Source organism: Eptatretus burgeri, chromosome 3 (assembly GCF_056783735.1).
Source record: "Eptatretus burgeri isolate ZD-2024b chromosome 3, Ebu_testis_v1, whole genome shotgun sequence".
Taxonomy (NCBI): domain Eukaryota; kingdom Metazoa; phylum Chordata; class Myxini; order Myxiniformes; family Myxinidae; genus Eptatretus; species Eptatretus burgeri.
In genome coordinates, this window is record NC_140963.1 from 130,898,072 (window position 1) to 130,923,790 (window position 25,719).

Consider the following 25,719-nt stretch of genomic DNA (forward strand, 5'->3'; position numbering starts at 1 on the left):
TGCGATCCTTTGAGATAGCCGTTTTTCTTTTCTCTATCATTATTTTGGACCAATCATCCCCCAACAACCAAATCGCCACCACCAACAACGCCCCCAAACAACTACAACACACAACAACCACCTTAACCACAATGCCAACCATCCCCACCAACTACAACCATGAACCAACCACGCTGAAACCCTCACCACAGCAACCACCACCATCTTTGCCACTATCCGCGTTTACGAACGCCGTCCTCCACGGACCAGGCGGCGACGATTTCTACGGTAAAAACCGTCCAAGAACGCACGCAGGATTGCCAGAATAAAAGCTCTTGCGGAGCCTGCACGGACTTTTCCCGCCTGTTTCTCCCACCTAAATTCTCCGTGCTAGGTGTGGTGGAAGTGCGATCAGAGCCGTGGGTCAAAGATGAGATAAGGTGGGGGCCTCTTTTTGGGGGAATAATTCCCTGGCCCTGAACCAAAACTGACTCCCCCGGCCCCCGCATGGGGCGGGGTGGAGGGAGAGCGAGAGGGCACACCCCCCTTTGAGAGGCTTCTCCAAGAAGCTCGAAGGGAGGTGGGGCCAAAAACGGGGCGGAGCCCCTCGCTACAAAAGGCGGACAGCACGGACCTTGAGTAGTCTTCCTGTCTCCTTGTCTTCAAGAGTTCCTGTGTTCTTCTGTTTTTTTGAGCTTCTGGGCTGGTCGTCGTCTTCTTCTTGGCGCTGGTTGTCTTGTCGGTGGAAGGGGTCTTGTCTTGTCGGTGGAAGAGGTCCTGTGCTCGCGGCTTGGCGAGCGGCCTGTCAACGGAGGCACGGACGGGAGACGCGGCAGCGCCGGTTGTGTGGTGGACCTGCGCGTCCGGACGAGGAGTGCCGGAGAGGGTTCGCCGGCCGCGAGAGAGGTCGGGGCCAGGTGCGACCACGCTGACGGTCGTGGGAGAGGGACTCACCGGCCACAAAAAGGGAAGTCCTTTCTCTTCCACTTATTTCTTTGGGTTTTTGTATGCATGCTGTGGCGCCGTGTCCAACAAGTTAGAACTGCCTAAGTGACTGTGCATGTATGTACATTGCTTTAGTCGGTAGTAATTCTTTCTTTGCATTTCTATTTGTGTGCTGTGCATACGTGCATGACTGTTATTCATTGCTTTGCCTGCATACGTGTGGTTTCAATAAATGTACTTGTCGAACTGTTTCCCGTTTCGTTGCGTCCTTTCCCTTGTTTGAAAGTTCCATCTTGCATCACGGAAGGAATTGGTAGAGGGGTGTAAGCACCCGGTAAATAATCACGTCTGTCAGGGCCGGCGATAACACCGCTCGGTTATCACTGAAGCACGGAACGGACCGCTTAAGCGGTTCATGTCCTAGGCCGGCCAGCGGCGAGGTACGATCGCCCAGTTAACTACCCGCGCAGGTACTTAGGTAGGTCGAGTTTGGCGAACAACCCTATCCTGCGCCTTGTGGCCGATTGGCACGATTGTGGTGGGGTTGAAAGACCCACCCGTGACTAGCTCCTGGCGATAGTTCCAAGGAGGGTCACGACTGAATTGTCCGTTCCGGTGGGCGATGCGGTCGCGATTTGAGTTACGTAGCCGATCGCACGCCGGGCGGGCCAAAATTTGTGTATATATATATATATATATATATATATATATATATATATATATATATATATATATATATATATATATATATATATATATATATATATATATATATATTGTTTGGGATATGGCTCCTTGGGGTTAATAAAATGTTTATTACAATGTAGTTATTCCCATATTGAGTATTAAATGCAATGAAAAATGTGCCGTGAATTCGTGGTCGTGAATTTGTTGACATGTGAAACCCACCCCTGTGTGTGTTTGAAATTAGATTACATCCCATTTCATTTGACATTTATTTCATGCTCTTACCTTTGTTTGGCTGTTAAATATGTTCGCTAGGCTCAGACCAGAAATTTTTGGGTGGGAGGGCCAGGCCCCATCTATCAGGGGCTCTGACATAATTGACTCAGCCGGGTCAGGGGCTATGCGGTGCTCGCCCCGCCCTAAGGCTACACCATCAGCCTGGCCTCATGTAGGGTATGGTGCATCATCAATGACTCACAGGCATGAGGTGATAAAGGGGGCACAGCATTGAGAGATCAACCAAAGGCAGAAGCTAGTACCAACCAGAGCAACAGGGTGTGCGAACTTGTCGAGCCGCCGGGTGATTTCCCTACCTCCACCCGATCTACCACCTCTCACTTTGCTGGTGTCACATCTGGCGAGAAAGTGCCGTCTCTCCTCCCCACTCCTTGCTGCCCACAGTGCTGGACATTTCCGCCATCTCTCCAATTGGGTTTGAGCATAGCGAACCTTGTTGTCCTTGTTGCGAACCCCAGTCTTTAATCTTGGTGTCTGAGGCTTCTTGGTTTAGATGTTTAAGGACCTGTTTCCGTCGAAGACCTGTTCCATGACGTGTGTATTCAGATTATGGGTTAATTATATATTGGTGGTTATTTGTACATATTATCATTTTGATTGCTCTTATTCCTTTACACCACACAAATACTAGTATAGTATAATTGTTGAAAATGACTTGTTCTTGACTCATCCTGCTTGCTCATGACGGTGCCATTTGATGGCTTGGGGGAAAATCTGCCTGAGATAGAGATTGGTGCGGTCACAAACTGCTAAGAGTTCAGTAACACGAGACACTGGTTGCTGGGCCAGACTATAGAATCTGTCCCATGTTCGTCTCGGCGCATCACAGAGAGTCCAATCAGCATGGTAACATGATGTTGGGCGCAGGGACCCGACAAGGAAATCTCTGTGGTGAGTCTGGAAGATCGGTGGTTCAAATCCCGGCCGAATCGTACAAAAAAACTGATGTCACTTCCCCCAAGCTCAGTGGCTGTGTTTGTCTCATCAAACAGTCCTTGCCCTCGTCATGATATTTGTGGAGCTCAGTGCTTGTGTGAGCTGGTGAACCAACAGAATCCAGCACACATTCTCAAAATTTACACTCTTGTGCAACAATTCTCCACATGGCAAGGATTTTTGGGTAGAAGGTTAAAATTGTTGTACAGGGCAAAAAAACAACAGCATTGTTAATGTCAGCCAGACATTTTATCCCAAGCCACATATTTGGTGATCACCCATTGTAAATGTATATGAAGGTCCCAGAAATGTATATGAAGGTCCCAGAAACAATGGGTATTGTATCAGTTGTTGAAATTAAACCTGGTGTTCCATTACGAATGGCAAACATTGTTCATCTCAAACCAGTTTTCAATCCAAATCTGTTATAAAACTTTCTGTTGTGCTGCAATTGCAACAAAAGTGAACAAATATTTTGATACTGTGGCATTTATTTTCTCCATATCAAAATTTATCGTGCATTTATAACCATATCACATAGTCTGTGTATAGGGATGGCAACCGAAAAATTGCCCTTCCTCCATTTGTGTAATAAAAATAAAGAACTCCAAAAATCATACAGAGGTAAAGTTATGAGCTCATAATAAAGGTAAAGTTATGAGGTAAAGTTATGAGCAAGGCACCTACAATTCTTCTTTGGTGGCTTTCAAGTCAAACAACACTTTTAAAGTGGTTGGAAAACATTGATGAAGTACAAAAGTACCAAATTGTTCTTTCCTTCTTTCTGATATTTTTATTTCCCCTTCCTTTCTTTTGACAAACTGCATCAAGCTCAGCAAGTGCTTTTAACACAGCAAGTGCTCTGGGTTTTAACATGTGACATTTTATCACGTGACGGGTTCCTGTTATCTCGCGAAGTCATTTTCCAGCACAATCCAGTCTCTGCCTTCATGTCTCACACCATTTCTCATTTTAACATGCATAAAATAATCTGGTCTCGTTCCCAAGCGCTCTTGTCATGTGCCAGATCATACTCCACATAGTAGGTTTTTTTAAACTGCATAGGAGCTCTTTCACTGGTTATTTATCACTGGTTATTTATCACTGCTGTCAACTTGGAGGTATGCCCAGGAATTGCCAAGTTAAATAAACTTATTATGTTGTAAATATTGAAGATTATCTGAATACCTGTGTTAAGGTTGGTTTTTAAGACTCTTCCAGGGCTGGGGTGTGTTGGCTGTGGTTCTGAGGGAATAGATGAATGAAAATGGAACACATGTTTGTTAATCAAAATAAAGACCAATTACTGCACAGTAGTTCCAAGAAGGATGCCCGACTAAACAACACGCGCACACGTACACATACACACATATACATACACCCAATAATACAAACACCCCATAGACACACATATATATATACATATATATATATATATATATATATATATATATATATATATATATATATATATATATATATATATATACTAGTTGAATGCACGCGGTGCTGCCCGGGTTCTTTTTGAATGAATTTAATCTTCTATACATATGTCTGACGCGAGCACAGTATCAGTTCCCTATTGGGCCATGACAGTCATAGGCTAAAGGGGTTGGTGAGGGGGAAATACACCCCCCCCTGGCTGAGGGGCCTTGCCACATCGCCTATAACCTTCCCGGGGCCCATCCCGACATTTTTTGTTTCAGTGGTTCGCTCCTATCTTTCACCTTTCAGGAGATTAGCGCATGCAGACAAACAAACAAACAGACAAACAAAAACTTAAAATCATATGTTAGATATATTGTATATGGCGTTGGCCCCATGTCAATCGGCTGAACTTGAAAAATTAACGTTACAAAAATCAGGTGATGACGTCATAATTCGGAAACCGGAAGTCAGAAGTACAATTATTTTACATCAGGACACTCCCGGGTATATGTTCTGTCAGCATGTGAAGTTTGGTGAGGATCAGTCCAGTACTTTTCGTGTGCATAGGTCACAAAGAAACACACAGACACACTTTCAACTATATACATACATATATATATATATATATATATATATATATATATATATATATATATATATATATATATATACACATATATACACCACATACACACACACACACACATATACATACAAACGCATGTATAAACACCACACACACACATACATATAAACTACACACACTCACATATACATACAAACACACATGTATCAACACACAAACACAGATATATTATGCACTGCTAAGTACTTACAAAAGCTATTTTATTTGAAGTTATCACCTTAACTTGCAAACCAGCAACTGATTTCCCAACTGCCCGGATCATCAGCTGGGCACCGTTTATCATCGAGGTTTCGATCCTTTCAGCCGAGAACCTCTCCAAACGGTGGATCCACAACCCCGGTTTCAGGTCCACATCAATAGATTACTCAATATCAATGGACCGACAACCCAAAGTTGTGTCCACACAGTCATTAAACACAGCAATGCACTATCCTGATAAAAACTTATTTAATTATTACCTTTATTTAAAGTACAGTATTACGACATATGAATAACTTTTAATCAAACATCACTTTTCCTGTCGCAGTCAACGTGTGGCCCTAAATGAAGTTCTTTCATTCCCTCTTCCTGTCCAGGCTGGAGTTCCTCAAGGTTGCGTTCTGGGCTCTGTTCTTTTTCTGGTTTTCATCAATGATCTCTCCGACTCTCTGGAAAATCCTCTTTATCTCAATGCTGATGACTCCATCCTCTGCCGTACCATCAGTCATCCCTCAGACCGACAAGCAGCAGCTTCTTCGCTCACTGCAGATCTGGATAAAATCACAAACTGGTCCAACACGTGGAACATGTCTTTCAATCCAGACAAATCTCACACTCTCACTATGTCTCTTCGAAAGGACCGTTTAGAAAACTCAACCCATCCACTTTCTTAACAATCCTCTGGAAGAAGTCTTTTCTTTCAAGCTTCTGGGTCTCATTATCTGCCATGACCTTTCCTGGGAAAGCCACATCTCAAACCTCGCCTCCAAAGCCAGTCGCCGATTGGGAATCCTCCGTCGTGCAAAGTCCTTCTTCGGCCCATCTGAGCTCCTGACCACTTACAAAGCTTTTGTCCGCAGCCTGATGGAGTACTGCTCTCCCCTCTGGGCTGGTGCTCCTGCCTCCCACCTTTCTCGGCTTCACGCTGTGGAAACCAAGGCATTTCGGATCATTGGCATCTCCCGCAATGAGGCTGAGTCTTTGGGCCTCTCACTCAATCACCGCAGGTTGGTCGGTGGTCTTTCTGTCTTCTGCCGTCTCCTCTCCAGCCTTGCCCCCCCTGCTCTCTCTGCGATTTGTCCCCACCACATTTCCACAGGGCGTTCAAGGTCCGCCAACAACCCCCTTCTGTTAAAACTACCAAAATCACGAATCACTGCTCAGTGCTCACCTTCACTCTTTCATTCCTCTTTTTTCCTGCCTTTGGAATAAACTCCCTCACTCTATTCATTCCCATTCTTCCCTCCAGGCCTTCAAAACAGCTGTTCACCACCACCTCTTATCATCCCCATCCAAATCCTCCATCTTTTCTACCCCTGATAATCCACCCAAGCCCACCTCCTTCAAATTCCCTGCTTTCCTTCCTGAAAGTCCCTGTAATGTCCATCTTCTATTCCCCATGTTACCCATCCCGTCCCCCTCCCTTCCACAGATCTACTGTCTCTGTTCCCCACTGTTTTGTCCTTCCCACTCCCTCCCCTCTTGTCTCATGCCCCCCTTGCTGTGCGTTGTGTTAGCTCTCACACGAGCCTAGACAAGGTATACAGAAAAAATAAAATGATAAGTCTGAAGACGACAATGGTTCACGAGCGGTATTTGACGATGTAGATTGTTTCAGAAGTCAAGGATGAGACAATGTGATAATTTTTGACCAAGTTAGAAAAATGATCAACATGATGTGGTACGGGTGACAGGTTATTAGCTTCAAAATGTCGAAAACCCGGTTTCGTTCAACAACCTTCAAAATTTGACCTTTGCATAACCTTTAAAGGTCACAAAATTTTGTGGACATTAAAATAAGGAAACAGGATACGTGCTATAGCTTATTGGAGTTAGTTTGTCGAAGTAGGTCGAAAACCCGGTTCGATTCCCACAACTTTGAAAATTTGACCTTGTGGCCTTTAAAGGTCAAAGGTCAAGGATTATGACCTTTGGTGCAAAACTTCCTCTGGAACATTCCAGGAACAATATGTCATATAGGCGATATGGCATTTCGCACTCCTCGGATTATTATCCATACTTTGATGAAATCAGCGTAAAAACAAACTTGAAGGGGGCGCCACAGGCAAGGTGTTTGAGATAGAGCAAAATGGTTTCATGACGTTAGGTGGGGAATGACCTCAAGATTATGCATACAAAATATTGTCATCCGTGCTCTCAAAGTTTGGGCGGTCGTATGATTTTTATGTCAAAATTCGCAATTTTATAAGTTTTTGACCTTGGGACGAAAATGAAAAATCGGACAACGACAAGTTTTTGATAATTAATTTTGCTATTCAAATACCGAGGAACCCATTCCATTCAGTCAATTCTCTAGGAGAAGATACATTTTTAATCCGACTACCCCCTAAAAATGGCTATTTTTTGGATCGTGGCTCTGCCCACAATGGGCGTAGCACGCCCTCATCCAGGAAAACACAACTAAACATTGATATCGAACACATAACCAAGTTTCATCAAGATCGGATCAAAGTCCACAGAGTTGTGCTCTGGACAGACAGACACACAGACAAGCCGGTAGGTGGACATGGGTAGTGGACTACCCAATATAACCTGACGCGATGGGCCCGTTCGATGGGGAATGACCTGAGCATTAAGCACAAGAAAATTCATGATTCTAGCTTCAAGGGTTAATGCTACAGATAGTTTTTTTGTTAAAATACCCCCACATTTAGAGGTTTTTCGGCCGTTGCTCGGTAACGGAGCGGTCCATAGCAATGGTTCTTTTTCACACATAACTAGGACATACCATGAACCTACCATACCAGTTTCATGTATATCTGACTCATAGTCTCTGAGATATAATGAACTTCGTTGTTTTTATTGTTTTCGACCAGGGTTCATTCAAAGTCTATCTTCTCCGACAGTTTTCATAGGATCCGGCTGGAAAATTTTGACAATATGGCTGAATGTACTGCCCACAGTCGCTCGTGGCCCGATTTTTGATTTTCGAAAAAATTAATTTTTTATGATTTTTCAAAAATTTCAAAGTCCCGTTGCTAGGCAACGGTGGTGTCCATAGCAACGTGCTCAAAAGCATAGAACTAGATCCTGGTATGAACCTACCTGTCAAGTTTCATCAAAATTGGTTGACTCCTCTGGCCTCCAGAGCTGTCCATTACATACAAACAAAGAAACAAACAAAAAAATGACGGTAAATAGACACCCTATTTTTGAAGGACTACCATTTGAAAAATAAAACCTAAATCAAAAATCGGCTTGAGTAAAATTTTCTAAATATCTCGAAGTGTTTAATTCCGAAGTCTCGTTTCTCCACATTCAAAACTGTCGGACAAGTATTGAAAATACCGTACGTGGTTTTTCGGCCGCTGCATAGCAACGGGTGGTTGCTTAGCAACGAAACTCAAACGCGCACACTCCCAGCCCATACGGCACCTGTTCACCAAGTTTCATCGAAATCGGTTTGCTGGTTTGTGCTGTGGAGCCTCGCGTTGCAGACACACACACACACACACACACACACACACACACACACACACACACACACACACACGGAAAACCCGACAATAAGGGTACTCTAGCGACCACCCAACAGACAGACAGACACACAGACATAACGAATATAGTGGTCACTCTGGCTGGCGCTCATGAACCAATATTTTAAGTGAGAACCACTTCGCCTTATAGACATATCCGTTACACAGCACCTCCATCAAACCATACACTCAAACTGTCATTAACAACCGATTTTAACATGCACTGTGTAATAATGCAAAAGGACATAACAAGCCGGTAGGCGACATGGCTGCTCGCTCTAGATCGAAAGCTGGCCGACGCGACTAGCCGATATTCATGTACTGTATATGCTATCAATCAATTTAGCACATTAAATATGATTATCACAGCCCTCTTTGTTTGCGCCCAGAAACCCGCCTTGTGAAATTTCAGGCATGTTTCCAAAGAGACTAACAAATGGCAGCCCTGGTAATTCCATTTATCGATTCACTAAATATTTTATTTTTTTTATATGATGCTGTAAGACATTCTCCTTGGGCACAAAAAAAGGTCCCTCAGAGGTCCAGTTTCGGAGGTCTTGATTTTTTTTTGCACAGTCCACAATAAGTGTACGATGTACGATAAAGTATTTTAGCTGTTGCTAAGCAACGGAGGTGTGCATAGCAACTATTCATTTTTGATAACATGCTAGCCACATTGTACACATTTCACCCAAGTTTCATCAAAATCGGGCTCTTTCTCTTAGAGATATTCGCAATTAACCGTTTCTAAAATGTTCGACATGTACTCGCCCAAAACCTATCTCCTCCTACAAATATTTTTTGTTCGGGCTGCAAATTGGCTTGAAGGGAGCTAGATAGATTGCGCACAGAATTCTAAGCTTCGATTTTTCGATTTTTTTTTTTTCGATTTTTTTTCACCACTTTAAAGGGCCATTGCTATTCCGTTGCTAGGGCCCGGGGTCCCATATTCGAAAGCACACGATTCCCAGAAATATTGGTCCTACCTACCAAATTTCATTGGAATCGGTTGAGTGGTTTAGCCCCTTGGCTTGGCCAAAGTTTTGCGGACAGACAGACAGATGGAAATGTCCAGAATAAGGGTGCTCTAAGAGCAGCCAATAATAATATAATACCATTCGTTTCACGCCATGAAGGACTGCTGAGGACTTCATAGGACTGCTGAGGCAGTTATATTAGCAAAGAGTAGTCCTGGACAGGTCGCCACTCCGACGCAGGTTGCCCCGAATGGTTATTACTCCAGTACACTGGTACACATTTCACCGACCTCGGAAGGATGGCAGGCTGTCAACCCCACCGGGTGCTAATTCAGTGGGTGACGGGCTCAAACTCAGGACCCATAGGTCCCAAGCCAGCCACCTTAACCGCGAAGCCAACGCCAGGCTTACGTAAAAGGACATAGCTAAAATTTATGCAAACAAGGTAAGGCTGTTCGCATGAAAATAAGCAAGGTGTAACCCTACATTATTTTTTTATATTTAATTAAAGTGTGAACAGAAAAATCTAGCTATCAGTAGTACATATCCAAAGAAAGCAGAGCACCTTTCTGTGTTCTCACACAACCCTGACTGTTGAAACACCTCAAACTACATTCTTAAGCACGATTAGAAGATGTCCAGGGAGGCGTACTTTGAAGGCAGCAACATTAAGATGGACTCCAAACTGTGCAGATAACAGTACGACAAATGTACACTCTGTAAGAAGGGTTGTATTTTGTGGCTATCTGGATCTCTAAGAGAGCACAGCATGATTATGGTCCATTACTAATTGCTTTGGTCGTGCACTGTGGCCATCTCGGTTTAAATACTTGTGGTCAGTGATCAGCGCAGTGTGCAATCAGGAGCAATCGTACTGCTAGGTTGTAAAACATGAAGTCTGGCTTTAGCAGTACAAATACTCGTGGCAGCAAGCCAATTACAGATGAAGAAGGTTTAATTATTACCTGTCGTCTCTGTTCAGACCTTAAATTGTGTATATTCTGCAAGCTTCAAAAATGTATTCAGTGCTCAGACATTAGCATATTGTACATGCTGTTATCTTGTTATGGCCTACACGTAGTGGGACCCAACGCACCTGGCAGTAAGCTAATTACAAGCAATTCCTAATTTCACAACTGACCTGGTATGAGTAAAGCACGTACTTAATGACTGTTGTATCCTGTAAATCAATGAGATTGCTCAACGTACGAGCCATTTACATTAAAAAAAAAAGATGTATGGATGGACCTTGTGGAAAATATGGAATAAATCTGGAGGGAGAATAAAAAATAAAAAGAAACAGATGTTGGGATGGAAGGATGTAAGCGCTTGTGTTCATGTTACCATCCCTACCTTATTTGCACATCCTTTTGGCATTGTAATCCCCACATCCTTTTGCATTTACCGTAAAAACTACAACGGCACTCGGTAGAGCACATACCTCCGCCAGGCTGAACAGTTTACTTTTGTATCCCACCGATAGGCCAGATCTGGAGACGAACCTGAACCAAAATCTAATCAGCTTATTATTTTCACCTTCCCAACTCATCCACCGAGTTCTCTCATAATCCATCTACAACATTTTGAAATATCGTGTTGTATATCGTTTTTGGCCCCATCTCTATCTCTCGATGGTGAAGAACCACTGAAAAAATTACACAATTCACGTGTCCAGATCCGGATTCGGATCTTCACCAACATTGAATCAGTTTGAGATATCCTGCTCGCAAACAGACAAACAAACACAGGGGTGAAAACACAACCTCTGTCCACCTTCGGTGGCGGTGGTGGTCATGACAATAATAATGATAATGGATATAATGATCATGATGACAATATTGAAAATAATAATAAGTACCGGTACATTCAAAATACACCGCCACCATGCCAAATATACAAATAACAAAACCTCCAGCGCACAACATCGCCTTGCAGCACATGGAGTCAGAATTGGGAGGGAGCGATGTACAATAATTATTGATTGATTAACTGACTCATTTCATGATTAAAATAAATAAATAATAATCGTAAAGTAATTAATTTCTCAATCAATTGCCAAATAGCATACCAAAACCACCACTGTTTCATCTGAATCTGTAACCTTTTGAAAATAATTTTATCTAAAAATGAATAATTAATCGATTAATTGATTCAACAATAAATGGAAAATACAATTTATAGCCAAATCACTTGGTCACTGTCATGCCCAAATATCAGCTTCCTATTCAAAATATGCCTGAGATATTGCCAGGATGAGAAAAATAAAAATTCATTAATAAATCGATAATAATTAAGCAATGAATCAATTAATTGATTAATGAAAATATTTTTTAAATAACGTTTTTGCCAAAGCACATCTTCACTTTTGTCCCCAAATTTCAGCTTCCGAGCTCAAAGGATGGCTGAGATATCGTCCGGACAAACAAACAAGAAAAGAATTAATTGATTAATTGTTTAATCAATAACTCATTCCTCTTTTTCCCGCATTTGGAATAAACTCCCTCACTCTGTTCAATCCCATTCTTCCCTCCAAGCCTTCAAAACAGCTATTCACCACCACCTCTTATCGTTCCCCATCCAAATCTTCGATCTTTTCTACCCCCGTTAATCCACCCCAAACCCACCTCCTTCAAATTCCCTGCTTTCCTTCCTGAAAATCCCTGTAATGTCCATCTTGTACTCACCATGTTCCCCACCCCATCCCTTTCCCTTCCTCAGATCTCCTAATGTCTCTGTTCCCCACTGTTTTGTCCTTCCCACTCCCGCCCCTCTTGTCTCATGGCCCCCTTGCTGTGCGTTGTGTGTTAGCTCTCATGCGAGCCTCGACAAAGTATACAAAAAATATATAAAACAAAAAAAATGACTTTTTCGTCATTGTCATGTCCAAATATCAACTTACTAGCTCAAAAGTTGCCTGTGATATTGCCAGGATGAGAAAGAAAACAAATAAGTAATTAATAATCGATAATAATTAAGTAATTAATTGATTAATCAAAGAAAATCACGTTTTTGCCAATAAAGTCAGAACAACAAAATTGACTGACCAATATGCTTGAAAAATCTTCGATTTTTGCACGTAACAAGATATTTTTATTTTTCCCTCTGAACTTCAACCCCTTTCTTCATTCTTCGTCATCCCTTGTCAGTGGAAGTTGCTTCCTTGTATGTTTTTTTTTCTCATTCCTCCAGTATTCTATCTCTCATTTTTCAATGCAAGGAATTTCTTTTTCTCATACAAAATCGAGGCTCCTGCAAGAGCGAGGTGACCTGGGGCAAAAAAGGCAATGTTAGGGCAGTGGGCTCACAATTTTAATTTAGCAAGCAAGGGAATGAGCTAAAAACAGAAAAGAGAGTCAGAGAGAAGGGTTGAGTTAGGTAGGGTTAATGGGAAGTAGAAATGATTGTGGATCGGCACTGGGGATGCTATAGCGATACACCACTTGCTTGAAGACCTGGGGGTAAAACTGAGATAAAACAGCCTCTGGAAGATGGTTCCACAGATGAGAGAAGTGAGGAACAAAACAGTTGAGGCATGCAGTCAGCCTGGATTCGAAGCTTAATCAGGAGGGAGTTACCGGACGAATGTGTGCAGCTGAATGACAGAGAGCAACCGCTTTAGACAGATGGAGAGTCAAAGGGGAAAAGGCAGAGAAGAAAATGCAAGACCGCAACACGAATTCGAGTTCATAGAACATAATGCCCCACTCGGTGTTCAAATATATACTTATATTTTAATACAATAATGACATTGAAGATCGTTTTTAAAATTCCCTAAGTTTCGTGCGATTAGTCTTATACACCACCCTATTTAACATGTCCAGGTACTGCTAAACTGGAGGTTCTTGGAAGTGACAAGAAGGTGATTTGTGTTTTATAATGTTTCAGTATATATTTCAATTGAAGTAAAATAAAGATTGTAAAAGTCTAATAAATTAATTCGGGAATCTTTCCACCATTTTTATTGTCTTTAACACCACCCTATCTAACATGGTACATTCGTTCACGTGCCTGTTGTTGGTGTCCTTTATGACGTCCTAAAAACAGCAAGTTTCCTGTTTGGAATGATTTTTCAATTCTGTTTGACTGCCAGGCAGACAGAGAGAGTAAATTTTTTTTTTACCTCACTCCTCTGTGCATGTGCAATCGGGATATATTCAGAGACAAAGTAATGATAAACTGCAGGTTCTTTTTCCCATTCATGTTAAAATATAATATTCAATTGAAATAAATTGTTCCTCGATCATTAACTCACGTTTACAGACAGACAGACAGAAGGAGGGACTGACGGACATGAATCAATTGCTTAACCCCGCTATTCGCTTCGCTTGCTTTGGGTAACGAGTAGTTTAGTGGCTTGAACTGAAGTGGGAGGAAAACTTTTTCTTATTCATGCACCACATTCCAATAATGCAAACGCAACCTTATTGTCCTTGTGATTATTTTTTTTTTCAATAGTGCCTTCGGCTCATGGTAGAGCAGTTTGTATTTTACAGACAAGATAATCACAAGTGATAGGTAATGCACTTTTACATGCATGATAAAGAAATTGGGGAACAATGGACAAATCAGTGGTACTGTATAAAAGATTTGAGGCCTTTCGCTGCAGCCGTCTACTCATTGGACAGGGTCTGACCAAGCTTCAAGGCAGAAATCTGACAAAATGATCTGTTCCTCTTTTAATTGCTGTTCCTTGTTGCCCTCCTCCATTCAACTTTATTCTCTCCTTTAACCAAAAAAAGAAAAATGCCTTTGACAAAAACTTTGTGTCCGTGAGCAGTTCTTGGCGACTCTGAAGATTATGGACTACAGCTTGCTCGTGGGAATCCATGATGTTGAACGTGCTGAGATTGAAGAAGCGGAAGAGTGTGAGAGGGAAGAAGAGGAAGATGATGATGACGACGACGATGAGGAAGAGGAGGAAGAGGGAGAAGAGGGCATGCAAGGATCGAATGGCACAAGCGAATCTCAGCTTGCTATATGTGGCACACCGCCCGAGACCTCATTGAACTTGGTGCCGTGCAGACCCGGCGAGGTCCGGCCGGGTGTCGACGTGTATGCCGTGAAGTCGTATGAAGGTAAACAGGATTCTAATGCCATACTTTATAAATGTACTGCTTGGCCGGGCCTCGAGTACAATTACCCTTACAAGGGTATCTAAAGAAATTTCAATATAATTTACTTCTGAATATATTTGTTTTTCATCATCTTATGATTTTTTTAATTTATTCCAATCATTCCATCTTGTTTAACTTGTAAATTATATTTCATCTACTGGTGGATTCATTATTTCCAAGTTTCAGTCACAAATTTCTTCTTGTTTGAATTATAGTATAACCATGGTTGAAGACAGCAGACTTTGTCTTCTCTTAAGGATGACATATTGCACGATGCAGTATCCCTTCTCCCCTCTCCGCGAGAATCGCTCCAGCTTTATGGTTTTATTTTAGCCTACCGGTGATCACACCTTGAAATTGATGCTGAACCAGAAGACTTGTCCACTTGAGCATCACTATATGAAGATGTAATTTATTTTGGTGTACCTGATCGAGGCTCATGGAAGAGCTAGAGCAGAATGGAAAGGGGGAAACACCAACAACAGAGTAGATTTCATGAACTTTGATGGAATTCCAGGAATTTGGGTTGCAGAGGTTTCAGGTTGGCCTTTCCTAATGCAGGCTAGGATGGCTGCTTTATCATATCTGCAGTTTACATGATCAATGGGCCACAGATGCATGCGGAGCTGTGAAAATGAAGAGATTATGGATAAACAGGAAAATCAACACATGGTTACAGTGGGCATATGAAAGTCCTGGAAGGAAGAGCATAATTGGCTGAAATATGGGTGCGTTTTCTAGAGGTGCATGAAGTTGATGAATAATGAGCAGTCATCTTGGAATAGAAGAAGGGACACAATGAGAGAATGGGTTAGTGTGCACGTATGACCTCGTGGAGGTGACTGACAGTCAACAAAGAAGGTAGGTGAAACGAGATTTGAGAGAAAGTGGAAAAAATTGCTCAGGGATCAATGACTCACTGCTGATTCGAGGATGTTTCTTTCATGACAGAAGGTGAACTCGCGAGCAGTAACAGTGAGTTTGAAAAAAGTGTTTTGAAAACCAGTGAAATTATTGATTCTGTAAGCTCATTGATAACTGGAAGAAGGTTGCATTTTTGGAAGATAAGAGTGCCGTTGTTGACCTGTGTTCTACTGATGACGGAAGGCAACCCATTTAGAAAGATGGTGAATTGCAAAGAAGGACGTATTTAAAAGCATAAGGAATTGCAAAACATTGATTGCTGAAATTATATCAAATGAATAATCATTTTCAACGGAGTTTCAAGGCGATGTACCCATGTGTTTCTGCGCAGGTGCTCCTCGAAAAGAGGTTTACTTTGTGGCCATCATCGATATCTTGACTCCATATGATACGAAGAAGAAGGCTGCACATGCTGCCAAGACTGTGAAACATGGCGTGAGTTTCTTGCAGATATTGAAATGGTCTTCACTTGTTTGAGGGTTTTTAAAATTACTATTTTTTTTTTAAATGGAATAAGACTCGTGGAGGAGCTGCGATAAAAATTACGCACCAGACTTCACTTTAGACACAAACAGCCACTGAGCTTAGGGGAGAGCGACAAAATTTCCTGGGGCGCATTTCTCTCCGCACTCATCAGGGAAATTAAGGAGAAATTTTCTCCTTTCAACGGATGCCAACAGATGGGGTTACTCTGCTCTATCCTTTAATCGATGAGCGCCAAGTGAGGAAGCAGCGTGCTCCTTTTTCTTTTTGAAGTCTTTGATATGATTCGGCCAGGATCGAAATTGAACCGCCCACCTCGCAGATTCACAGCAGATCATCTGTTGTCATATCACATCGTCTGATGACGTTTTTTTACCCCGCGCACGTGAAGCGAAAAGCGGGGTTAAGCAATTGGTTCACTTCTGTCTGTTCATCTGTCCGTCCGTCCACGAAAAGTTTATGATCGAGGAACAACTTGATTTCAATTGAATGTTATATTTTGAACACGAATCGGACCACAGATTGGAAAAAGCACTAATTTGGCTCCGAGTTCGTCACGATCGCACATGCACAGAGTGGTGAGATATTTCTTCCCCTGTCTGCCTGCCTGGCAGTCAAACAAAATTGAAAATCATTCCAAACAGGAAACTTACTGTTTTTAAGGATGTTATAAAGGACTCTAACAACAGGCACGAATAACTAATATAATGTGTTAGATAATGTGGTGTAATAGACACTGCGTCAACAGGGGGTAAACTTCCGGAATTAATTTATTCATACGACTTTTAAAATCTTTATTTCATTTAAATTTAATTGTATACTTGAACACTGTAGAACACAAATCACCTTTATATTGCTTCCAGAAACCTCCAGTTTTGCAGTACTTGGACATGTTAAATAAGGTGGTGTATAAGGCACTGCATCAACGGTGCTAAACTTCTGGAATTTGTTTTATACGACCTTCAAAATCATGATCCGATTGACACAAAATTTTCAGCGTGGGAGTGACACCCCCTTGCTCCACCCCACATGGAGAATATTTTAATGATAATTGTGATGTCGTAGGTCATGTGGTATGGCAGCCATCTTTGATTCAATGCAAACAATTATGGAATAAAGGATTGCAAGTATGACGTCATCGGTGAAGTGGTGGACCAGCCATAAATGTTTTAATCAAAATCCTTGTTTACCATTGATATTCAGTGTGTATGTCCAGGCCGTAACATTTTCACCAAATGAGCTTTTGTCATCAAATCTTCAACAAACCTTCATTTTGAGATTGTGGAGAACACAAATTAATAAAATGTACAATTCTTTTAACTGTCGTTTTCGTCAAGTTTAGTTTGAGTACAAAGAGGACGCGGACGGGCTTTGCATTTCGAGATGCTTTCTAGTTGTTCTTGTAATCAATGACATTGCTCTTGCAAACAATTTTTTATTCAATGCAACATGAATGTTTGATGAATTAGCATGCACATTTATGATAACGATGTGGAGGTGTTTGAATTTTGTCATCTCGTGTGATTTTATTTTTATATTTTTTTTCGAACACTCATATATATATATATATATATATATATATATATATATATATATATATATATATATATATATATATATATATATATATATATATATATATATATATATATATATTGTAAACTCTCATATATTGGATATGAACCCTTCCAGATTGCAAAACCAAAACCATGATTTATTCTACCCTCGTTAACCCCAGCCCACTCCAATCCCTCCTCCTTCCAAATTTCCAGTTTTCTCGACTGAGAGTTTTCTTCTGTATCCATCTTGTCCACCCCACGCATGCTCTCCTGCTCCCCCTCCCCCATTCCTCTCCACGCCCATTGTTTGTCCAAGTTTCCCTCCATCTTGGACTTTAACTCTGTTGTTGGTGTTTCCCCCTCTCTAAACTCTTCATTTTTTCCTGTTGTGTCCTGATCCGTTCAGTGTACTAGTACTAGCTTTTCCATGAGCCTCGACTATGTACTGTATACAAAAAAACAACCCTCTTATATTGGGTACGAACCCGAGGTCACAGCATCATAAGCTGTGTACACATATGGGAATGCCAAACGGGCCAACTCAAAGGTCTCAAAGTTCATATGTAGTTTGTATGGAAGGGTACTTTGTATGGAGGTTACAGTGGTTTGTAAGGAATGGTACTTTGTAAGGAAGTTTACGGTGGTTTGTAAGGAAGGCTGCTTGTTTGTAAGGATGTTTACAGTGGTTTGTAAGGAAGGGTACCTTGTAAGGAAGAGTACTTGTTACTTGTTTGTGATTAAGTTTACAGTGGTTTGCAAGGAAGTTTACTTGCTTGGAAGGAGAATCAGTGGTTTGTAAGGACAGCTACATTGGTTTATAAGGAAGTTTACTTGCTTGGAGGAAAGTTACATTGGTTTGTAAGGGAGGGTACTTGTTTGTAAGGAAGTTTACAGTGATTTGAAAGGAGGGTTACAGTGGTTTGTAAGGAATGGTACTTTGTAAGGAAGTTTATGGTGGTTTCTCAGGAAGGGTACTTGTTTATAAGGAAGGCTATGGTTTGTAAGGAAGAGTACTTGTTACTTGTTTGTGAGGAAGTTAACTTGTAAGGAGAGTCAGTGGTTTGTAAGGATGGTTACAGTGTTTTATAAAGAAGTTTGTAGTTTGTAAGGAAGAGTATTTGTTACTTGCTTGTAAGGAAAGTTACAGTGGTTTGCAAGGAGGGTTACAGTGGTTTGTAAGGAAGGGTACAGTGGTTTGTAAGGATGGTTACTGTGGTTTATAAGGAAGGGTACTTGTTTGTAAGGAAGAGTACTTGTTACTTGTTTGTAAGAAAGTTTACTTGTTTGTAAGGAGAGTTACAGTGGTTTGCAAGGAGGGTTACGGTGGTTTGTAAGGATGGTTACAGTGGTTTATAAGGAAGGGTACTTGTTTGTAAGGAAGAGTACTTGTTTACTTGTTTGTAAGGAGAGTTACGGTGGTTTGTAAGGAAGGGTGCTTGTTTGTAAGGACGTTAACAGTGGTTTGTAAGGAAGGGTACCTTGTAAGGAAGAGTACTTGTTACTTGTTTGTGATTAAGTTGACAGTGGTTTGTAAGGAAGTTTACTTGCTTGGAAGGAGAATCAGTGGTTTGTAAGGACAGCTACATTGGTTTATAAGGAAGTTTACTTGCTTGTAAGGAAAGTTACATTGGTTTGTAAGGAAGGGTGCTTGTTTGTAAAGAAGTTTACAGTGGTTTGAAAGGAGGGTTATAGTGGTTTGTAAGGAATGGTACTTTGTAAGGAAGTTTATGGTGGTTTCTCAGGAAGGGTACTTGTTTGTAAGGAAGGCTATGGGTTGTAAGGAAGAGTACTTGTTACCTGTTTGTGAGGAAGTTTACTTGTAAGGAGAGTCGGTGGTTTGTAAGGATGGTTACAGTGGTTTATAAGGAAGCTTGTAGTTTGTAAGGAAGAGTACTTGTTACTTGTTTGTAAGAAAGATTACTTGCTTGTAATTAGAGTTACAGTGGTTTGCAAGGAAGGTTACGGTGGTTTGTAAGGAAGGGTACAGTGGTTTGTAAGGAAGGTTGCTCGTTTGCATTTGTGAAAAATTTGTTATGCACGATAGTTATAATATTGTTACGAATTTCGGCCCGCCCGGCATACGATCAGTCACGTAACTCAAATCGCGACCGCGTCGCCCACCGGAACGGACAATTCAGTCGTGACCCTCCTTGGAACTATCGCCAGGAGCTCGTCATGGGTGGATTTTTAGACCCCACCACAATCGTGCCAATTGGCCACCCGCGCAGGATAGGGTTGTTCGCCAAACTCAACCTACCTAAGTACCTGCGCAGGTAGTTAACCGGGCAATCGTACCTCGCCGCTGGCCGGCCTAGGACACGAACCGCTTAAGCGGTCCGTTCCGTGCTTCAGTGATAACCGAGCGGTGTCATCGCCGGCCCCGACGGACGTGATTAGTTACCGGGTGCTTACACCCCTCGACTAATTCCTTCCATGATGCAAGATGGCACTATCAAACAAAGGAAAGGACGCAACAAAACGGGAAACAGTTCGACAAGTACATTTATTCCACAGTCAGACAAGGCAAGCACATATTCACAGCCATACAGTGAGAATGCACGTATAACAGTCAAAGCAATGAAAGCAAGAATTACAACCGACTACAAGCAAAGGTTTATTCACAAGCACTTAAACAGTTTCGACTTTACAAGACACGGCGCCACAACACGCATTCACACAAAAGCAAAGGAAAGACCCCCTCAAAGGCAAGGGAGTCAGACTGGGCCCGTGGGCCTAATGCGCGTGGAACCTGGATGAGCGGCCAGGTCCACGAGACGCAAGGGTCCTACCCGCGCCCTCGTGGCGCAATGACGGGCAAGCCGCAATGTCAGCGTAGCTGCGCCTGGCTTCGTGCCCCTGGCGTGGTCGGCGAGCTCTCTCCGGCGCTCCCCTTCTGCCTTTCCCGTCGGCTTCGAGCTCCGTCTCCCGACTCGACTGCCCTGCTGACACTGCAGACTTGACTTCGTCTCCCGACACTCCGCCGCTGCCACTCCACTGCTCCCACTTGGTTCTCTGCCGACATACTGCGCACCTTGACTTCCACTTGACTTCCCGCTGCTCCGAGCTGCGCACCTTGACTTCCACTTGACTTCCCCGCCGATGTACTGCGCACCTTGACTTCCACTTGTCTTCCCGCCGCGAGCTGCGCCGTGCTCGCGCCTATATAGCCCGGGGGAGGGGCGTATATGTAAATTTCTGGATAACAGCGGGTTCGGAGGCGGGGCTATGCCACCCGATGCTCGGTCATTGGGCGGATGAAAAGGGGGCGTGAGGCCTTCCTGATCCGATTTTCGGGGCCAATGGAACGCATTCACAGCGGGTTCGGAGGCGGGGCTACACTACCCGATGCTCGGTCATTGGATGGATGAAAAGGGGGCGTGAAGCATTCCTGATCCGATTCTTGAGGAGAAAGGAACGCATTCACAACACATGGCCCGGCGTGTGGTAGAAAGGCGGAGGTGGTGGGAGTTTGGTTGTTGGCGGGCGTCGTTTGAGAATGGCGGTGAAGCGATATTTGTGGGATGGAGTTGTGGAGGTAGAGACGAAGGTGGCGGTGTTTGAGTTGTTGGGGGATTATTGGTCCAAAATAATGACAGAGAAAAGAAAAAGGATCTCAAAGGATCGCAGCCAGGTAAACACGGAAATTCCCTCTAAACAACGGTGGGGAAATCTAACTACACAATTACTTATCGTCATAACTGATCTTAGGACCCTTTATGGTGTATTGCGAATTTCCACAGCCGTAACATTATGATACCATAGAATCTCAATAAGAGAACAGCCTTTGAGATTGTCATTGTTGAAAGTTGCAATGCTCTTGATATAATCATGTGTCTTGCAGGCTGGGGCTGAGATTTCTACAGTGAACCCAGAGCAGTACAGTCGCCGTTTTCTGGAGTTCATCACCAATATCATGGCGTGACATCAGGGGTGGGGGGATTGGGAGGGATGAGGTGAGGGAGAACTTGAGTGGGACCTGAAGCGGATTAAGAGCTTGAGTCAGAAGAAAAACTGAAGACCGATGGAGTCGAAGTTGGACACGTAACAGTGAGTCCAACTAGAAGTGGATCTGGGGATTGAACATCGAGGTTTACAGCAAGAGATCAAGGGAGTGATAAGCTAACACTTAACTGACAGGATGAAAAGATGCAAGTTTTTTTTGTTTGTTTGTTTTCCACATGTTGATAACTCAATGAACAAGTTTCTATAGTGTATAGACATTTAAATTGTACTTATGATATTCAAAATTTATCAGAATGTGAAAACTTTGTTGTTGTTTTTTGCCAAATATTTGAAGTCAGTTCTGTACAAATTGCTTCGTTTTGCGATGTCGCCCGAAGTGGGGGTCGGCGAGGAACTGGATTTTTGGGGCAAATTAGAAGATGCAGCTGCAGGTTAATATGAGGTCAACCGTGCTGCACTGCGACCCACCGTCATAGTCTACATTCATGCCGTGCTTGCACTATATCCCTTAAATCTGTCACCAGTCTCATTCAGCACAGGCTACGAAACGCAAAATGCCGTTCTCTCCCCCCCTAAAGCTTCGCGCTTGATGTTCTGTTTGAAGTCCACAGCCTGTTTTGCAGAATTCATGAACGTGGGAGGATGAGGAAATATTTTTTTGTTGTTGGCGGTGTTGTTTTGTTTACTATTCGATAGCGTTGCTTTTTTTATTTAGACGTTACCATATTTACCATTTACAGTGTTCATCGCGATATTTGTCTTAATGTGGTCAGCAACACGACGTTTACAATCGGCAATATGTTGCTCAGCTATGACTTTTTGTTTTGTTACAGGTTATCACTAAAACAAAAATTGCTTTATCGTCCCTCGTCACGGGGAGGGTTTTAATCGCTGAAACCACCGCATCCTGACTGTAGGTTCTAGATTGCTTTGGCCTTTTGCACATAACCTTGGCAATGGCTGGCACCTTGCAAGGGTCTCCTTGTAGCTTATGGTAGTTTTTGCTTAAAGTCTAACTGTTGTTGTACATAAGTGTATATTTATCCGTCACCTTTACAAATGCCGTGCAACCGTTGCCACTATCCTTTCTATTAACCATGTAGCCTGCTGTGACATGCCATCTCTTTTGAGCCATTGCTGGTATCCGTGTACCACGCTTCCACCGTGAAATACACTTTCCCATTGTATATTGTATCTGCGGTCTTGATGGTATTTGTATGTTGTGGAGACAAAATTCGCATCGTCGATCGGTCGTCGCGGGTTTCCGAGCCGTACGTGGTCGACCCGATTATCCCGGCTAGTAAGGGTGTTTTGGACGCGTGGTACACCTGGGTAGCTCATGGACGAGTACACCTGTCGAATCTCTTCTTTTTCTTTTTCTTTCTCTTTTGTCTTGTTTGGAACTTGCAACCATTTCTGGTATGCAATCTGTCCTGATGCTTCTGTCTTCATTCGCATCCCGTTTCTCCGTTTCTTCGGTCGTATCCTTTTCGACCGTTCTGATCGGTCGATTTATACCGAACGTCGTCTTTTTGCCAATCGGCGTGGAGATGTTTTGCCCGTTTCCTCACCTTTTGCACCCGAATGCATCGAGCTTGCCATGATGACATTTTGTTTTTGGACGGGATGCTACCTTATTGTCAGGGATAAGTTGCTGATTGGTCTGTGAAGGTCAAATGTCAATGCCTGTCGCATGAAAAAAAAAAAAAAAACAATCTAGGTTATAGAGAAAGAATGAATAAATAAACTCCATTTAAACAGTTGACCGATTGTATTTGTTGTCTATGATGTCAGACACTGCCAAGGAGGTCCCAAAAGGTTTTACTTATTTGTTTTTATTCCCTTTGCACGTAACTATTCTCTCCCTTTCAGGACATAACACACCGACTCAGGCAGATACCAAATGCTTTTTATTGGCTATATCTACCACTTACAGATTGTGTAATGTTTTGGAGTAAAAGCCAGTTTTGGAATGATCTTAAAACCTGAAAGCCGGAGGTTAACGGATGATGCAGCTGGCGATTATGAAGGTAAGAAACATTTTGAGAGAATTAATTACATTTATGTCAATCTTGAATCCTTCTTTCTTTTTCTGCACCACATCCTGTTCACACTGTGCATTGTATATTTATTTTAGACATTGCTAAATAAAGCCACAGTTTCCCCCCTTCCCCTCCCCTCTCCTCCTTTTGTTTTGGGCATCTGCTTTAATCAAAGCACCTTGTGGATTTGCTACAGGAAGTTGCAGACTGTTTTGTAAGCAAAGAGCACAAAGACTAGTTTGAAACGACATGGGCGATTTAGGAAGAAGTGAAGGAGGAACAGAGAATATTACTTCCTTATTAAAAATGTCACACTTGTCGTTGAATGATGTTCGGCTGGTTAGCACGTGGGATTGAATTTCTCCATCCTTTCCAGCAAGACCTCCGAGTACCCAGGAGAGTAGAATCTGTGGATGAAAAAGGGAAACATTCGACGTTGCCTGCAAGTCGTCTCAAAGGGAAATAAAATGGAGATGGACTGATAATGGAGAATTCTTGGACAGTTTAAGGAAACTTCGATGTTAACGAGTTATAATTTCCACACTTCTGATACTTATGGTCAGATCTTCACCAATAGCTATCGCTCATGTGAGAACGTCCTCCATGACGTCGACGTTTACTCCATTGATTGTAGGTGTTACTGAAAAGGCTTTTCACATCTTTGCCATCCACACTTTCACAACTTGATGTGAACCACTCACAAGGTGTTTGCAGTTATTCATCATAAGGCATTATTCGCAAGTCTGCAAAAAAAGTTTAAACCTCTCCTTAATCATCATCTTCTTTCGTGTGCAGCAGAAAACTGTGGGGTAACATCATTGAAGGTGTGGCTGTGCTGCTGATGCAGTGCCCTCTGTCGGTTAGAGCAGGAATTTGGAATTTATTCAGGGTGCTGGTGATAGCTCGCCCACTCTTCGCAAAGGATACCATGGGATCTTTAATGTCCACCAACTAATGCTGGCAGACCGTTTAATGCCCAACTAACGCCCGTTTAATGTCCATCCGATGGACGGCACACACATTGAATCACTGTGCCTGTGAAACACCAGGATGAGGGCTTAGAGTTGAGTTGGAATTCAAACCTCGGCTACATGACTTAGAGGTGATTGTGCATACCTCGAGGCCATCCTGCCAGCCTGCCTCCTCATTTATCAAGAAGTACAATGTTTGTTTTTACCTCTGCCACCGAAGGTGGAAGGAGGTTATGTTTTCACCCCTGTCTTTTTGTCTGTTTGTGTGCAGGATATCTTAAAAAGTTGTGCATGGATCCGGATGAAATTTGGTAGAGAGTTAGGGAGTGTGACAAGGACGAACGGATTAGATTTCGGTGAAGATCCGGATCTGGCTCTGGCTACTAGAATTTTTAAAGTGATCCTTCACCATTGAGAGATCTGGCTAAACTAATATATAGCACGATATCTCAAAAAGTTGTAAACAGATCTGGATGAAAGTTTGTGGACAGGCTGTGTGTGTGGCAAGGACTACTTGATTCGATTTTTGTGAAGATCCGCATCCAGATCTGGATAGGATAATTATTTAATTTTTAAAGTTATTCTTCACCATTGATAGAGCCAAAAACGATAAATAGTCCGATGTCTCAAAAATTGTCGACAGATGCGGACGAAACTTGATAGACACTCTGGGTGTGTGACGAAGAAGAAGTGATTCAGTTTTGGTGAAGATCCGAATCTGAGAATTTCTTGATTCTTCACCCTTGAGAGATAGGGCTAAACTTTTGTGTAGCACGATATCTCAAAAAGTTGCAGGTGGATTCGGATGAAATTTGGTGCGCAGGTTATGTGTCTGACAAGGCCAAATTGATTCGATTTTGGTGATGATCTGAATCCAGATCCGGATCTGAGAAATTTTTTTTAATCCTTAAATTTGTTCTTCACCATTGAGAGATTTGGCCTAAAACGATATAGAACATGATATTTCAAATATATATTGGCTCCGATATGTTCTTGTGGATCAAGCATTGCATGGCAGAGTTACGTGCTCCACCAAGTGCCCTTCTAGTTTCTTGATGTCTCCATCTGGCACT

At 42.5% G+C, this 25,719-nt stretch overlaps 2 protein-coding genes across 8 annotated transcripts in view; one reads left to right on the forward strand and one right to left on the reverse strand.

Moving 5' to 3' along the window:
• The window catches only part of PIP4K2B (phosphatidylinositol-5-phosphate 4-kinase type 2 beta), a 243,659-nt gene extending 220,263 nt beyond the window's left edge, over positions 1-23,396 (forward strand). For all 5 annotated transcript variants that reach the window (XM_085875614.1, XM_085875615.1, XM_085875618.1 and 2 more), the window contains 3 exons: positions 14,368-14,665; positions 15,960-16,063; positions 21,512-23,396. In XM_085875614.1, the coding sequence (XP_085731740.1) occupies positions 14,368-14,665; positions 15,960-16,063; positions 21,512-21,592 (483 nt within the window). In that variant the 3' untranslated portion in view covers positions 21,593-23,396. The remainder of the gene's footprint in view (positions 1-14,367; positions 14,666-15,959; positions 16,064-21,511) is intronic.
• Positions 22,450-25,719, reverse strand: part of SPAG6 (sperm associated antigen 6) — a 65,151-nt gene continuing 61,881 nt past the window's right edge. For 2 of the 3 annotated variants that reach the window (XM_085875610.1, XM_085875612.1), the window contains one exon: positions 22,450-24,082. In XM_085875610.1, the coding sequence (XP_085731736.1) occupies positions 23,777-24,082 (306 nt within the window). In that variant the 3' untranslated portion in view covers positions 22,450-23,776. The remainder of the gene's footprint in view (positions 24,083-25,719) is intronic. The other variant, XM_085875611.1, reaches the window with a different exon arrangement.